Genomic DNA, 18,133 nt, shown 5'->3' with positions numbered 1-18,133 from the left:
TTGTAATGTTGGGGGGGGTATTGTATGTTTTTTTTACAGGCAAAAGAGCTGATTTCTTTGGGGCATGCCCCGCAAAAAGCCCTTTTAAGGGCTGGTAAGGTATTAGAGCTGTTAACTTTTTATTTTAGAATAGGGTAGGGCATTTTTTTATTTTGGGGGGCTTTGTTATTTTTTTAGGGGGCTTAGAGTAGGTGTAATTAGTTTAAAATTCTTGTAATCTTTTTTTTATTTTTTGTAATTTAGTGTTTGTTTTTTATTGGAATTTAGTTTAGTTGATTTAATTGTAGGTAGTTTAGTTTATTTATTTTTTGATAGTGTAGTGTTAGGTTTAATTGTAACTTAGGTTAGGATTTATTTTACAGGTAATTTTGTAATTATTTTAACTAGGTAGCTATTAAATAGTAAATAACTATTTAATAGCTATTGTATCTACTTAAAATAAATACAAAGTTGCCTGTAAAATAAATATAAATCCTAAAATAGCTACAATATAATTATTCGTTATATTGTAGCTATATTAGGGTTTATTTTACAGGTAAGTATTTAGCTTTAAATAGGATTAATTTATTTAATAAGAAATAATTTATTTCTTTAGATTTAAATTATATTTAGCTTAGGGGGGGTGTTAGGTTTAGGGTTAGACTTAGCTTTAGGGGTTACTACATTTATTAGAGTAGAGGCGAGGTCCGGTCGGCAGATTAGGGGTTAATAAGTGTAGGTAAGGTAGCGGCGACTTTGGGGAGGGGGCAGATTAGGGTTAATAAATATTATTTAGGTGTCGGTGATGTTAGGGGCAGCAGATTAGGGGTACATAGGTTTAATGTAGGTGGCAGCGGTGTGCGGTCGGCAGATTAGGGGTTAAAAAAATTTATTAGAGTGGCGGCGATGTGGGGAGACCTCGGTTTAGGGGTACATAGGTAGTTTATGGGTGTTAGTGTACTTTAGAGCACAGTAGTTAAGAGCTTTATAAACCGGCGTTAGCCCATAAAGCTCTTAACTCCTGACTTTTTTCTGCGGCTGGAGTTTTGTCGTTCTAACGCTCACTTCAGCCAAGACTCTAAATACCGGCTTTAGTAAGATCCCATTGAAAAGATAGGATACGCAATTGGTATAAGGGGATCTGCGGTATGGAAAAGTCGCGGCTGGAAAGTCCTGACTGACTCTAAATACCAGCGGGCGGCCAAAACCAGCGTTAGGACCCCTTAACACTGGTTTTGACGGCTAACGCAGAACTTTAAATCTAGACGACTGTGTTTATTCTAGAAAAGGCTGGCAATATCCCCATGTGGAAAGGGTAAGCTGTTTTCAGACACTTGGAATAGGAATTTCAGCTTACTTAAAGGGCTCTTTTGTTACTGGTGACACTGTTAGAAAAAAACGTTTTTTGTTTGGCATTTATAACATTTTTTGAAGGGACTAAAGGGGTCATTGTGGCTTGTGTTAGGGTTTTTTAACCCACATAGTTAATTTAGAGACACTCAGGTGTTTTTCTAATAGGCCTCAAAACATCGTGTGAGGTGGGAGGGGCGTATTTTCGCTCCTCAGTTGCGCAATTTCTTTTTCTTAAGAGTCATCCAACTGCTCCTGCTGTGTTTGAGGGCTGTAAAGGAGGTTTTTTCCCCCACAAATCGTTCTGAAGGGCAGGTAGGCACCACAGCAGAGCTGTGGCAAGGTGCTGAAAGTCTTTTTTTTACCGGTTTTGTCGTTTTTCCAATCCAGTTGCCATTTAGGGGTTAATTGTTTATTTGCATAGTTGTGAAAAGTTACTAAGGCTGTAAGATACTACTGTAAAAATTTAGTTAAGTTTACTGCTTTTTTACACTGTTTTGCAGAACTTGTGCAACTTTTTTTCTCTTAAAGGCACAGTACCATTTTATTTCTAAGTATTTTTTACTTTGATTTCAGTGTTTTCCAAGCTTGCTTGTTTCATTACTAGCCTGTTTAACATGTCTGATACCAAGGAAACTCCTTGTTCAATATGTTTGGAAGCCATTGTGGAACCCCCTCTTAGAATGTGTACTGATATGTCTATAAATTATAAAGAACATATATTAGCACTTAAAAATAGAGTAATAGATGATTCTCAGTCAGAAGTAAATGAGAGTTCGCCATCTAGCTCTCCCCAAGTGTCACAACCAGTAACGCCCGCACAAGTGAAGCCAAGTACCTCTAGTGCGTCACATTCATTTACTTTACAAGACATGGCCACAGTTATGAATACAACCCTCACTGAGGTTTTATCCAAACTGCCTGGTTTACAAGGAAAGCGGGACAGCTCTGGGCTAAGGAAAAATGCTGAGCTGTCTCACGCTTTAGTAGCCGTTTCTGATATACCCTCACAATGCTCTGAAGGGGCGAGGGATTTGTTATCTGAGGGAGAAATTTCTGATTCAGGAAAGACGCTTCCTCAGACAGATTCTGATATGACGGCCTTTAAATTTAAGCTTGAACACCTCCGCTTATTGCTTAGGGAGGTATTAGCAACTCTAGATGATTGTGACCCTATAGTGGTCCCAGAGAAATTGTGTAAAATGGATAGATACTTGGAGGTTCCTGTTTACACTGATGTTTTTCCAGTCCCTAAGAGGATTGTGAATATTATTGCTAAGGAGTGGGATAGACCAGGTATTCCGTTCTCTCCCCCTCCTGTGTTTAAGAAAATGTTTCCCATATCTGACACCATAAGGGACTCATGGCAGACAGTTCCTAAGGTGGAGGGAGCTATTTCTACTCTGTCTAAGCGTACAACTATACCTATCAAAGACAGTTGTGCTTTCAAAGATCCTATGGATAAAAAATTAGAGGGTCTCTTGAAGAAAATTTTTGTTCATCAAAGTTTTTCTCTCCAACCTATTGCGTGCATTGTTCCTGTAACGACTGCAGCTGCTTTCTGGTTTGAAGCTCTAGAGGAGGCTCTTCAAATGGAGACTCCATTAGAGGAAATTATGGACAGAATTAAGGCTCTTAAGTTGGATAATTCTTTTATTACAGATGCCGCATTCCAACTGGCTAAATTAGCTGCAAAGAATTCAGGTTTTGCCATTTTAGCACGCAGGGCGTTATGACTTAAGTTCTGGTCTGCTAATGTGTCATCTAAATCTAAACTTTTGAACATTTCTTTCAAAGGTAAGACCCTATTCGGGCCTGAACTGAAGGAGATTATTTCAGACATCACTGGAGGGAAAGGTCATGCCCTCCCTCAGGATAGATCAAATAAGATGAGGGCCAAACAAAATAATTTTCGTTCCTTTCAGAACTTTAGGAGTGGTCCCGCTTCAGCCTCCTCTGCTACAAAGCAAGAGCGGAATTTTGCCCAATCCAAGTCTGTCTGGAGACCTAACCAGGCTTGGAACAAGGGTAAACAGGCCAAGAAGCCTGCAGCTGCCTCTAAGACAGCATAAAGGGGTAGCCCCCGATCCGGGACTGGTCTAGTAGGGGGCAGACTCTCTCTCTTCGCTCAGGCTTGGGCGAGAGATGTTCAGGATCCCTGGGCTTTAGAGATTGTGTCCCAGGGATATCTTCTGGAATTCAAGGGGTCCCTTCCAAGAGGGAGATTTCACATTTCTCGATTGTCTGTAAACCAGACAAAGAGAGAGGCGTTCTTAGGCTGTGTAGAAGATCTACATACCATAAGGGTGATTTGCCCAGTCCCGAAGGAGGAACAGGGGCTAGGGTTTTATTCAAACCTGTTTGTGGTTCCCAAGAAAGAGGGAACCTTCAGACCAATTTTGGATCTCAAAATTCTAAACAAATTCCTCAAGGTTCCATCATTCAAGATGGAGACTATTCGGACTATTCTACCTCTGATCCAGGAGGGTCAATATATGACTACCGTGGACTTAAAGGATGCGTATCTACACATCCCTATTCACAGAGATCATCATCAATTCCTCAGATTCGCCTTTCTAAACAGGCATTACCAGTTTGTGGCCCTTCCTTTCGGGTTGGCCACGGCTCCCAGAATTTTCACAAAAGTGCTAGGGTCCCTTCTGGCGGTTCTATGACCACGGGGCATAGCAGTGGCGCCTTATCTAGACAACATCTTAATTCAGGCATCGACTTTCCAGCTAGCCAAGTCTCACACAGACATCGTGTTGGCTTTTCTTACATCTCACGGGTGGAAGGTGAACATAAAAAGAGTTCTCTCTTCCCTCTTACAAGAGTTTCCTTCCTAGGGACTCTGATAGACTCGGTAGAAATGAGAATTTTTCTGACGGAGGTCAGAAAGTTAAAACTTTTATCCACTTGCCGAGTTCTTCATTCCATTCCTCGGCCATCAGTGGCTCAGTGTATGGAGGTAATCTGACTCATGGTAGCGGCAATGGACATAGTTCCTTTTGCCCGTCTACACCTCAGACCACTGCAACTATGCATGCTCAAACAGTGGAATGGGGATTATGCAGACTTATCTCCTCAACTGCATCTGGACCAGGAGACCAGAGATTCTCTTCTCTGGTGGTTGTCTCAGGACCACCTGTCTCAGGGAATGTGCTTCCGCAGGCCAGAGTGGCTCATAGTAACGACAGATGCCAGCCTGCTAGGCTGGGGTGCAGTCTGGAACTCCCTGAAAGCACAGGGCTTATGGTCTCGGGAGGAAGTTCTCCTCCCGATAAACATTTTAGAACTGAGAGCGATTTCAATGCGCTTCAGGCGTGGCCTCAGCTTACTGTGGCCAAATTCATCAGGTTTCAGTCGGACAACATCACGGCTGTAGCTTATATCAATCATCAGGGAGGAACAAGGAGTTCTCTAGTGATGATGGAGGTAACCAAAATAATCCGGTGGGCAGAGGATCACTCTTGCCATCTCTCTGCAATCCACATCCCAGGAGTAGAGAACTGGGAGGCGGATTTTCTAAGTCATCAGACTCTTCATCCGGGGGAGTGGGAACTCCATCCGGAGGTATTCGCCCAGCTGATTCAGCTATGGGGCACACCAGAATTGGATCTGATGGCGTCTCATCAGAATGCCAAACTTCCTCATTACGGGTCCAGGTCCCGGGATTCCAAGGCAGTACTGATAGATGCTCTAGCAGTGCCTTGGTCCTTCAATCTGGCTTATGTATTTCCACCGTTTTCTCTCCTCCCATGTCTGGTTGCCAGAATCAAGCAGGAGAGAGCTTCGGTAATTCTGATAGCTCCTGCGTGGCCACGCAGGACTTGGTATGCAGACCTAGTGGACATGTCCTTGGTTCCACCATGGACTCTGCCAGTGAGGCGGGAAATTCTAATTCAAGGCCCGTTCATGCATCCAAATCTAATTTCTCTGCGTCTGACTGCTTGGAGACTGAACACATGATTTTATCAAAGCGTGGTTTCTCTGAATCGGTCATTGATACCCTGATTCAGGCTAGAAAGCCTGTGTCCAGGAAGATTTATCATAAGATTTGGCGCAAATATCTTTATTGGTGTGAATCCAAAGATTACTCGTGGAGTAAGATTAGGATTCCTAGAATATTGTCTTTTCTCCAAGAGGGTTTGGAGAAGGGATTATCTGCTAGTTCTCTTAAGGGTCAAATATCTGCTTTGTCTATTCTACTTCACAAACGTCTGGCAGATGTCCTAGACGTTAAAGCATTTGGTCAGGCTTTCGTCAGAATCAAGCCTGTATTTAAACCTGTTGCTCCGCCATGGAGCCTTAACTTAGTTTTTAACGTTCTTCAAGGGGTTCCATTTGAACCTATGCATTCCATAGATATTAAGCTTCTATCTTGGAAAGTTTTGTTTTTAGTAGCTATCTCTTCGGCTCGAAGAGTTTCTGAACTATCTGCTTTACAGTGTGACTCACCTTACCTAGTTTTCCATGCAGATAAGGTGGTTTTGCGTACCAAACCTGGGTTTCTTCCTAAGGTTGTTTCTAATAGGAATATCAATCAAGAGATTGTGGTTCCTTCTTTGTGTCCAAATCCTTCATCTAAGAAGGAACGTCTGTTGCACAATCTTGATGTGGTTCATGCTTTAAAATTCTACTTACAAGCAACTAAAGATTTCCGTCAAACATCTTCTTTGTTTGTTGTTTATTCTGGTAAACGGAGAGGTCAAAGGGCTACGGCTACCTCTCTTTCCTTTTGGCTGAAAAGCATCATCCGTTTGGCCTATGAGACTGCTGGACGGCAGCCTCCTGAAAGGATTACTGCTCATTCTACTAGAGCTGTGGCTTCCACATGGGCTTTTAAAAATGAGGCTTCTGTTGAACAGATTTGTAAGGTGGCGACTTGGTCTTCGCTTTATACTTTTTCCAAATTTTACAAATTCAATACTTTTGCTTCTTCTGAGGCTATTTTTGGGAGAAAGGTTCTACAAGCAGTGGTGCCTTCCGTTTAGGGTCCCTGTCTTGTCCCTCCCTTCATCCGTGTCCTAAAGCTTTGGTATTGGTATCCCACAAGTAAGGATGAATCCGTGGACTCGATACATCTTACAAGAGAAGACATAATTTATGCTTACCTGATAAATTTATTTGTCTTGTGATGTATCGAGTCCACGACTCGCCCTGTTTTTTAAGACAGGCATATATATTTTTATTTTTAAACTTTCAGTCACCACTGCACCCTATGGTTTCTCCTTTTTCTTCCTAACCTTCGGTCGAATGACTGGGGGGTGGAGCTAAGGGGGGAGCTATATAGGCAGCTCTGCTGTGGGGGCTCTCTTTGCCACTTCCTGTAGGGGAGGAGAATATCCCACAAGTAAGGATGAATCCGTGGACTCGATACATCACAAGAGAAATAAATTTATCAGGTAAGCATAAATTATGTTTTTTTTAGTAAACTAGGTACTGGCAGACAGCTGCCAGTACCCAAGATGGCTATTAAGGTAGAGGGGGAGGGTTTGAGAGCTGTTTGGGGGGGATCAGGGAGGTTGGGGCCTAAGGGGGGATCCTACACATCAGCATATGTAAATATGCTAAAAGAAAATGTATTTATTTTTAAAAAAAAATACCTTTTGTTTTAGTACTGGCAGACTTTCTGCGAGTACTTAAGATGGCGGGGACAATTGTGGGGTGGGGGAGGGAAGAGAGCTGTTTGGGAGGGATCAGGGGGTGTGATGTGTCAGGTGGGAGGCTGATGTCTACATTAAAGCTAAAATTAACCCTGAAGCTCCCCTACAAGCTACCTAATTAACCCCTTCACTGCTAGACATAATACACAGCGGTATTTAGCTGTCTTCTAATTACCAAAAAGCAACGCCAAAGCCATATATGTCTGCTATTTCTGAACAAAGGGGATCCCAGAGAAGCTTTTACAACCATTTGTGCCATAATTGCACAAGCTGTTTGTAAATAATTTCAGTGAGAAACCTAAAATTGTGAAAAATGTAACTTTTTTTCATTTGATCGCATTTGGCGGTGAAATGGTGGCATGAAATATACCAAGATGGGCCTAGATCAATACTTGGGGTTGTCTACTACACTACACTAAAGCTAAAATTAACCCTAGAAGCTCCCTACATGCTCCCTAATTAACCCCTTCACTGCTGGGCATAATACACTTCTGATGCGCAGTGGCATTTAGCGGCCTTCTAATTACCAAAAAGCAACACCAAAGCCATATATGTCTGCTATTTCTGAACAAAGGGGATCCCAGAGAAGCGTTTACAACCATTTATGCCAAAATTGCACAAGTTGTTTGCAAATAATTTCAGTGAGAAACCTAAAGTTTGTGAAAAAATTTGTGAAAAAGTGAACAATTCTTTTTATTTGATCTCATTTGGCGGTGAAATGGTGGCATGAAATATACCAAAATGGGCCTAGATAAATACTTTGGGATGTCTTCTAAAAAAAATGTATACATGTCAAGGGACATTCAGGGATTCCTGACAGATATCAGTGTTATAATGTAACTAGCGCTAATATTGAAAAAAAAAATGGTTTGGAAATAGCAAAGTGCTACTTGTACTTATTGCCCTATAACTTGCAAAAAAAGCAAAGAACATGTAAACATTGGGTATTTCTAAACTCAGGACAAAATTTAGAAACTATTTAGCATGGGTGTTTTTTGGTGGTTGTAGATGTGTAACAGATTTTGGGGGTCAAAGTTAGAAAAAGTGTGTTTTTTTCCATTTTTTCCTCATATTTTATAAATTTTTTTATAGTATATTAGAAGATATGATGAAAATAATGGTATCTTTAGAAAGTCCATTTAATGGCGAGAAATGGTATATAATATGTGTGGGTAAAGTAAATGAGTAAGAGGGAAATTACAGCTAAACACAAACACCGCAGAAATGTAAAAATAGCCCTGGTCTTAAGGGAAAGAAATTGAAAAATGGCCTTGTCCTTAAGGGGTTAAGCAGAGGAGGGAAATAAAGTCAATGTGTCTGCACGTGCCCGATGTACGCTCTAGAAATCCCTTCACAATGGGAAGTGGCTATTGAGTAAAATTTTAGATAAAATATATTTACTTTTTACACAGAGATGCTCATGTGATTTTTTTTTGTTTCTAATGAGCTTTTTAAAGATATTCTACGTCAAAATTGGTCCCTTTAAGTTTATTTTTGACCTTACTGTCCCTTTTAATTAAAAAGGTTTACCCAGTCTCAGTAAAGCTAGGGCACCACTGATGTAGATGATTCACTGATTATATGCATTTTATTTTTACTTTTTATTTTACTATATTTTTTTTTTTTTTATGTATTCTCTAAAGGAAAGGGATTTAGATATCCGTTTTTAATAATTTAATACCTTACATGTTTTATTGGTTCATACTGTATGACAATACTGTGTATTGTTTGTAAAACCTAAGTACACAAATATATTTAAAGGGACACTAAAGTCAAAATAAAACTTTCATGATTCAGATAAAATATACAATTTTAAGAGACTTTCCAATTTACTTCCGGTATAAATTTTTGCAGTCTTTTTCCATACACACTTTCTTAGGCATTTTACAGCGTAAACGTATACTAGTTTGTGATTGGCTGATGGCTGTCACATGATACAGTGGGCCGGCTAAGGAGGAAGAAAATAAATTTATCAGAAAAAGGTGTAGTGCTTATTTGAAGTTCAAAAGTGTTGTTGCATTGTATTTTTATTATGCACTTGTTAGTTATTTATTCTACTATGGATTAGTGATACATTTTCTTTTTTTTTAGACATATTTTGAAAGGAATTGTAGATCCGATGACTGTGCCGCTGACTTGAATTTGAAGGGACAACTTCTGCTGTCCAGGTATGTAAAAAGTACTCATCCCGTTACTTCCCAGAATTCCAGTGTTTGTGAAATTTACAGAAATCAAATAGTGAAAACTGATAGCAAAAAAAGGAACAATATTACTGTTTCTGTTTCTACTTTATTCCAATCAACATGAATTACTTAAAAATGTGACTTTTTGAGTTTTTTTTTTAATTAAAAACATGTCAATATGTATTCCAGTCAATAAGAAAAAAAAAATGTTTTCAAATTCTATGCCTTGGCCTTTGGGAAACAAATGCTGGCCTGTTTTGAGTCCCATTTTCTTTGTTCTTTACAAGACTCTTTTCTTATTAAATGCTCAGCTTACTAAATTGTTTTTTTGTTGTTGTTGTTGTTTGTAGTTTTTAAATCAAAACTTAAAAAATAAAGTTGAAATCACAATTTTACTAACTAAACTAACTAAAAAACTTCAACACAAAAGTACATTTGTACATTCTATTATATAGAAAAAAGCGGGCACTCCCTTCCTGATAATAGTGTGGTGTCATTGGACCTGTTTCTATTGACATCATCTAAATGTCTACATTTGATTCCCATTAAGTGTCTGGAGTTTTACCAATTATAATTTTAAAGTTAATTAAAATGAGACAAAATTATTATTTGATCACATATCATCGACTAATATAACTGGTTAATTGAGAAATAACTACATTTATACATATTAGGCAATATTTGTATTCAATGAATTATGTAGCTACAATATTTTGCTTCCATTAAGGGTATTTGTAGATCCCTGCAAAAGCCTGTGAAATGCCTATTGCCTGTAGTTTTTCACTTGTTTTTCATGCGCTTCACAACTCTGAGGCAAAAAATCTCTTGCAAAGCCAGAAAGTCATTTGGATTTATGATAGCCTCATGTGATTGTGATAACTTTGCTATTGATATAAAAAGACACCTATGCTGCTATACAGTGTTTTCTGCTCAGTGATTCTGAGGGCCTCACAAAAGCCCTTGGCTCTGGGCCATAATTTGGGTGACCTTGGTCTAGTGTTAAAGTGTTTTCAATTACATTTTGCACAGTTTGAGGCTTGTGGCATTTCCTTCCTAAAATCTGCTGTTATAAGGGCATGAAACACCTATTGCTTGCCCCGCAATCCTTAGAGAGCCAAAAAGAAAATTCTGTAATCTGCAAATTTGTTGCAAATCCAATAGCAAGTTTAGGAATTTTGCAGCATTTTGGAAACCTGGGCTACAGGGCTTGCTTTTTGTCCTTCCTAAAGAGCATGGGACAAAGCTAAAATTTTACACAAAGGCAAGAGGTGTTTAATGTCTGTAAGAACCAGTTGCATACTATTAGCCTAGAAAATACGTGTTTATGTACCAGGTATTATAAGGGCTGTGTATGCAATGAAAACCATTTCAGGAAGGATATTTTTTTCATTGAGCGGAGACCACTTTATGACTTTGCAGTTAGCTTAGAAGATTTATTGCAGATGCTGGACTTGGCTGGCATGCTATGTATTTGTAGCATGAATTGCAAACTACAGCATTGCATTTAAGCTGTGTTCTTCAACACCAGCTCTTATAGAACGACAATATCAGCTTCCTCCCCAGCAATGTCCGTTATCCTTCTAGTGTAGATGAGTGATTGCTTCCATATGTCCATTTCAGTCTCAGCAAGTCATCTCTTTAATTTGGCAGTGCATGTTCAGTTGTTTTCTGAAACCATGGAAATAATTACAAGTATTGCTCATATTCAACCCCCAGGAGATTATTAGGATCTCAGTTTTCTTTCTCAATAATCTTAGGAGGTTTTTAATAAAAAGGTAAATAAAAAAGTATATTTGGACACAAAAAAACATCAGTACCACTTAATAGAGGGACATTTACCCTCTATGTATTTTTGTGAATGGAATGTTTTACATTATGTATCTCACAAAAGAAAAGGCATCCCTATAAAAATCAAAAGTATATAAGTTTAGCTGGCAAAAAATCTCCAAATGGTCTTTTCCATAAAAAAAATGACTTCATATTATATTTAACTAACTTTTCAGTACCAAAGAAGTATATTTGTTTCCTGAATAGCATAAGAAAAATATTTAACATTAAGGTATTAACATGTCACATATGATTAAAAAATGTGAGACAATCATGTGTCTGTGCATAGAAACAAGACATTGGGCTTCATGTACGAAGCAGCGAGAGCTGCTCTGGAGCCCTTGCAGGGCAGGTTCACATATATGATCCTGCTTCCCACAATGGAAGAAGCAGCGCTCACAGAGAGTTTGCTGTCCAGCTGCAAGTTGGAAAAAAAACAAAACAATAGCCAATCAGCATCAGCAGTGCTGAGGTAATGCTTTGCCTTTGCTGTGATCTCATTAGATTTCACTGAAATCTCATAAAATATCATAGAACTTACTTAAACTGAACAGGAAAATAACATGACTGTTCCTGCACATGACAGAGGCACACTTCCTAGCTTGTCCTGGGACAAGCATCCTGACTGGCTGTTTAAAGTCTCTTTACAGTGGAGTGTGAATACTTAGGAAATTTGAGGTAAAATATCTTCCTTTTTTGCAAAGAGATGTTCAGGTGATGTTATCTAGTCAGCCTATTATAGCTATACTGCATCAGTTTCATGTTCTTCAGCATTTGGGTATCATGTTCCTTTAACAATGTGGCAAGATTGGGGGGACATTTTATTTGACTTCTTTCTTTGATAAACTTCACCATAGTAAATACTTTATCTATCATGGCACACATTATATCACTACGTTACTCTATCTGCCCTCTAGGTCCTAGACGGTAAAGCTAGTTCCATGGAATTGCTATCTCCTTATGGGTGAAGACATGGTCAGCAAGTAGGCTGGCTATTTTTTCCCTATCAGGCTACACCTTATATGCAAATTTTCACTCTGGTACTTTACTTTACCACTGTTAAAGTGGAACATTTCACAATGCTATAATAATAATAATGACAGCGGCGTGACACACTGTGTATACTGTTTACCTTCTTTTGAATCTGTATCAATTAAAAATAAATTGGAAGTCAATCCGTTGAGTATCCCTTGCCTGTATCTTGAGTACAAAAAATCATTAAGAAACTTGGTTCTACAGGACCAAGGCCAGGAATATGCACTGTTGCACACCCATAGGTGCTAAGGTGAGGAGTCTTACGGCTAGATTTGGAGTTTGGCGGTAAAAGGGCTGTTAACGCTCCGCGGGTTTTTTTCTGGCCGCACCATAAATTTAACTCTGGTATCGAGAGTTCAAACAAATGCTGCGTTAGGCTCCAAAAAAGGAGCGTAGAGCATTTTTACCGCAAATACAACTCTCGATACCAGAGTTGCTTACGGACGCGGCCGGCCTCAAAAACGTGCTCGTGCACGATTCTCCCATAGGAAACAATGGGGCTGTTTGAGCTGGAAAAAAAACCTAACACCTGCAAAAAAGCAGCGTTCAGCTCCTAACGCAGCCCCATTGTTTCCTATGGGGAAACACTTCCTACGTCTGCACCTAACACTCTAACATGTACCCCGAGTCTAAACACCCCTAACCTTACACTTATTAACCCCTAATCTGCCGCCCCCGCTATCGCTGACCCCTGCATTACACTTTTAACCCCTAATCTGCCGCTCCGTAAACCGCCGCCACCTACGTTATCCCTATGTACCCCTAATCTGCTGCCCTAACATCGCCGACCCCTATGTTATATTTATTAACCCCTAATCTGCCCCCCACAACGTCGCCGACACCTACCTACACTTATTAACCCCTAATCTGCCGACCAGACCTGAGCGCTACTATAATAAAGTTATTAACCCCTAATCCGCCTCACTAACCCTATCATAAATAGTATTAACCCCTAATCTGCCCTCCCTAACATCGCCGACACCTACCTTCAATTATTAACCCCTAATCTGCTGACCGGAGCTCACCGCTATTCTAATAAATGTATTAACCCCTAAAGCTAAGTCTAACCCTAACACTAACACCCCCCTAAGTTAAATATAATTTTTATCTAACGAAATAAATTAACTCTTATTAAATAAATGATTCCTATTTAAAGCTAAATACTTACCTGTAAAATAAATCCTAATATAGCTACAATATAAATTACATTTATATTATAGCTATTTTAGGATTAATATTTATTTTACAGGTAACTTTGTATTTATTTTAACCAGGTACAATAGCTATTAAATAGTTAAGAACTATTTAATAGTTACCTAGTTAAAATAATTACAAATTTACCTGTAAAATAAATCCTAACCTAAGATATAATTAAACTTAACACTACCCTATCAATAAAATAATTAAATAAACTACCTACAATTACCTACAATTAACCTAACACTACACTATCAATAAATTAATTAAACACAATTGCTACAAATAAATACAATTAAATAAACTATCTAAAGTACAAAAAATAAAAAAGAACTAAGTTACAGAAAATAAAAAAATATTTACAAACATAAGAAAAATATTACAACAATTTTAAACTAATTACACCTACTCTAAGCCCCCTAATAAAATAACAAAGACCCCCAAAATAAAAAATTCCCTACCCTATTCTAAAATACAAAAATTACAAGCTCTTTTACCTTACCAGCCCTGAACAGGGCCCTTTGCGGGGCATGCCCCAAGAAATTCAGCTCTTTTGCCTGTAAAAAAAAACATACAATACCCCCCCCCCAACATTACAACCCACCACCCACATACCCCTAATCTAACCCAAACCCCCCTTAAATAAACCTAACACTAAGCCCCTGATGATCTTCCTACCTTGTCTTCACCATGCCAGGTTCACCGATCCGTCCTGGCTCCAAGATCTTCATCCAACCCAAGCGGGGGTTGGCGATCCATAATCCGGTGCTCCAAAGTCTTCCTCCTATCCGGCAAGAAGAGGACATCCGGACCGGCAAACATCTTCTCCAAGCGGCATCTTCTATGTTCTTCCATCCGATGACGACCGGCTCCATCTTGAAGACCTCCAGCGCGGATCCATCCTCTTCTTCCGACGACTAGACGACGAATGACGGTTCCTTTAAGGGACGTCATCCAAGATGGCGTCCCTCGAATTCCGATTGGCTGATAGGATTCTATCAGCCAATCGGAATTAAGGTAGGAATTTTCTGATTGGCTGATGGAATCAGCCAATCAGAATCAAGTTCAATCCGATTGGCTGATCCAATCAGCCAATCAGATTGAGCTCGCATTGTATTGGCTGATCGGAACAGCCAATAGAATGCGAGCTCAATCTGATTGGCTGATTGGATCAGCCAATCGGATTGAACTTGATTCTGATTGGCTGATTCCATCAGCCAATCAGAAAATTCCTACCTTAATTCCGATTGGCTGATAGAATCCTATCAGCCAATCGGAATTCGAGGGACGCCATCTTGGATGACGTCCCTTAAAGGAACCGTCATTCGTCGTCTAGTCGTCGGAAGAAGAGGATGGATCCGCGCTGGAGGTCTTCAAGATGGAGCCGGTCGTCATCGGATGGAAGAACATAGAAGATGCCGCTTGGAGAAGATGTTTGCCGGTCCGGATGTCCTCTTCTTGCCGGATAGGAGGAAGACTTTGGAGCACCGGATTATGGATCGCCAACCCCCGCTTGGGTTGGATGAAGATCTTGGAGCCAGGACGGATCGGTGAACCTGGCATGGTGAAGACAAGGTAGGAAGATCATCAGGGGCTTAGTGTTAGGTTTATTTAAGGGGGGTTTGGGTTAGATTAGGGGTATGTGGGTGGTGGGTTGTAATGTTGGGGGGGGGGGTATTGTATGTTTTCTTTTACAGGCAAAAGAGCTGAACTTCTTGGGGCATGCCCCGCAAAGGGCCCTGTTCAGGGCTGGTAAGGTAAAAGAGCTTGTAACTTTTTAAATTTAGAATAGGGTAGGGAATTTTTTATTTTGGGGGTCTTTGTTATTTTATTAGGGGGCTTAGAGTAGGTGTAATTAGTTTAAAATTGTTGTAATATTTTTCTTATGTTTGTAAATATTTTTTTATTTTCTGTAACTTAGTTCTTTTTTATTTTTTGTACTTTAGATAGTTTATTTAATTGTATTTATTTGTAGCAATTGTGTTTAATTAATTTATTGATAGTGTAGTGTTAGGTTAATTGTAGGTAATTGTAGGTAGTTTATTTAATTATTTTATTGATAGGGTAGTGTTAGGTTTAATTATATCTTAGGTTAGGATTTATTTTACAGGTAAATTTGTAATTATTTTAACTAGGTAACTATTAAATAGTTCTTAACTATTTAATAGCTATTGTACCTGGTTAAAATAAATACAAAGTTACCTGTAAAATAAATATTAATCCTAAAATAGCTATAATATAAATGTAATTTATATTGTAGCTATATTAGGATTTATTTTACAGGTAAGTATTTAGCTTTAAATAGGAATCATTTATTTAATAAGAGTTAATTTATTTCGTTAGATAAAAATTATATTTAACTTAGGGGGGTGTTAGTGTTAGGGTTAGACTTAGCTTTAGGGGTTAATACATTTATTAGAATAGCGGTGAGCTCCGGTCGGCAGATTAGGGGTTAATAATTGAAGGTAGGTGTCGGCGATGTTAGGGAGGGCAGATTAGGGGTTAATACTATTTATGATAGGGTTAGTGAGGCGGATTAGGGGTTAATAACTTTATTATAGTAGCGCTCAGGTCCGCTCGGCAGATTAGGGGTTAATAAGTGTAGGTAGGTGTCGGCGACGTTGTGGGGGGCAGATTAGGGGTTAATAAATATAACATAGGGGTCGGCGATGTTAGGGGCAGAAGATTAGGGGTACATAGGGATAACGTAGGTGGCGGCGATTTGCGGTCGGAAGATTAGGGGTTAATTATTTTAAGTAGCTTGCGGCGACGTTGTGTGGGGCAAGTTAGGGGTTAATAAATATAATATAGGGGTCGGCGGGGTTAGGGGCAGCAGATTAGGGGTACATAAGTATAACGTAGGTGGCGGTCGGCAGATTAGGGGTTAAAAATTTTAATTGAGTGGCGGCGATGTGGGGGGACCTCGGTTTAGGGGTACATAGGTAGTTTATGGGTGTTAGTGTACTTTAGGGTACAGTAGTTAAGAGCTTTATGAACCGGCGTTAGCCAGAAAGCTCTTAACTCCTGCTTTTTTCAGGCGGCTGGAATCTTGTCGTTAGAGCTCTAACGCTCACTGCAGAAACGACTCTAAATACCAGCGTTAGAAAGATCCCATTGAAAAGATAGGCTACGCAAATGGCGTAGGGGGATCTGCGGTATGGAAAAGTCGCGGCTGTAAAGTGAGCGTTAGACCCTTTAATCACTGACTCCAAATACCAGCGGGCGGCCAAAACCAGCGTTAGGAGCCTCTAACGCTGGTTTTGACGGCTACCGCCGAACTCTAAATCTAGGCCTTAGGTTTTACCTTAAGTACAGGACCGGTTGTACTGGGTGGGGGAATGTGTTGGGAGAGCTCTTGTGTGCTACTAGGATTGTGCTTGTCACGGTCCATATATGGAGGACATTTGGATGCTAAAATGTCCAGGTTGAAGAGGGTTAATTTGTGTTGGCAGTACTGAATGTGTGTGAGCATATATTTTACCTCTCTAATTGCTGAACTTTTCCACAGTTGTCAATTCACTAAACAGCCTTTGCAATTTTCGTATCTGTAGGTATTTGTTTTATATGTGTTGTCATCTTGTCACCCAGAATTAAAGGGACACGAAACCCAAAAAATGTCTTTCATGATTCAGATAGAGAATACAATTTTCAACAACTTTCCAATTTACTTCTATTATTTAATTTGCTTCCTTCTCTTATTATCCTTTGCAGAAATGTTCATCTAGGAATGCTCAGGAGCAGCAAAGAAACTAGGTTCTAGCTGCTGATTGGTTGCTGCATATATATATACCAATTGTCATTGGCTCACCCATGTGTTCAGTTAGAAACCAGTAGTGCATTGCTGCTCATTCAACAAAGCATACCAAGAGAACGAAGAAAAATTGATAATAGGAGTAAATTAGAAAGTTGTTTAAAAGTGCCTTCTCTGTCTGAGTCATGAAAGAAATAAAATGTGGGTTTCATATTCCTTTAAGACAAAGATATAACTGTTACTATAATAAAGATGCTTTTAAGGGGACACATAGCACTGTTTTAAAAATTACATTTCCTTTTCTCTTACAGTTTTGATGGCAAAACACCCTATCTGGCATTAGGAGCCGTGAAAAATGTTTCTCTCAACATTTCCATTTCCAATTTTGGGGATGATGCTTATGACACCAATGTGTTCTTCAATTTTTCCAGGGAGCTATACTTCATTAAAATGTGGCAAGAGGTAAGAGGGACCTTAATTACAGCATCTTAAAGTAAAATGCATCCAAAATACTGTTGATCAGCAATGTGAATTTATAATAGCAAAAGTTATCTTTCTTCACCAATACATTTTTTATTCAATTGATATAGTTCTCAGACAAACAAATGTATGTGAATTACACGTCTTCTATTTTTCCTGCAAAGAGGTTAAACATAACCCAAATCAGCTTCCAAAAAGCAACAATAGTGCTTATCCTGAAATGAAAACAGACGTTGATTGGTGGTTACAAACATGTGTCACCCTTGGTTGGCGGACAGATCATATATCTGGTAAATTTGTGAATGGACGATTCACAGCTGATTTTTTTAACTGCTTTTTGATTGCTCTAGGGAGCATAGGATAAGCACATTTTAACACAAAAATAAGAAGTGTTCAATGTCCTTTTAGTTTTTTTTTTTTTAGTGTGCATATTTTCGTTTTTGGAATTTGTTTAATGAAACTAGTGCTGAAAATGGCTTCTGTTGCTATTTTCAGTGGCGTATTAGAAAAAAAAGTGCAACACGAAAAATGTTAGTGCAAATCCAGATATTTGTGTGTCGTGCTTTTTTTTCTAATTAATCTGGTGCATATTTTATTTGGCATTTGTTTCACTAAACAAACGCCTAAAATGAGAATATGCACTTACCTAGTTTTTTTGGGCATAC

General features: G+C 39.1%; 1 protein-coding gene across 1 annotated transcript in view; it reads left to right on the top strand.

Annotated features, from left to right (window-relative positions):
• ITGA9 (integrin subunit alpha 9) overlaps positions 1–18,133 on the top strand; it is an 838,607-nt gene that overhangs the window by 526,711 nt on the left and 293,763 nt on the right. The window contains exons 17-18 of the mRNA XM_053714443.1: positions 9,087–9,163; positions 17,300–17,450. Of these exons, the coding sequence (XP_053570418.1) occupies positions 9,087–9,163; positions 17,300–17,450 (228 nt within the window). The remainder of the gene's footprint in view (positions 1–9,086; positions 9,164–17,299; positions 17,451–18,133) is intronic.

Source organism: Bombina bombina, chromosome 5 (assembly GCF_027579735.1).
Source record: "Bombina bombina isolate aBomBom1 chromosome 5, aBomBom1.pri, whole genome shotgun sequence".
Classification (NCBI taxonomy): Eukaryota; Metazoa; Chordata; class Amphibia; order Anura; family Bombinatoridae; genus Bombina; species Bombina bombina.
Note: the sequence above shows the minus strand (reverse complement) of the source record. Positions and strands in the feature narration are given on the sequence as shown.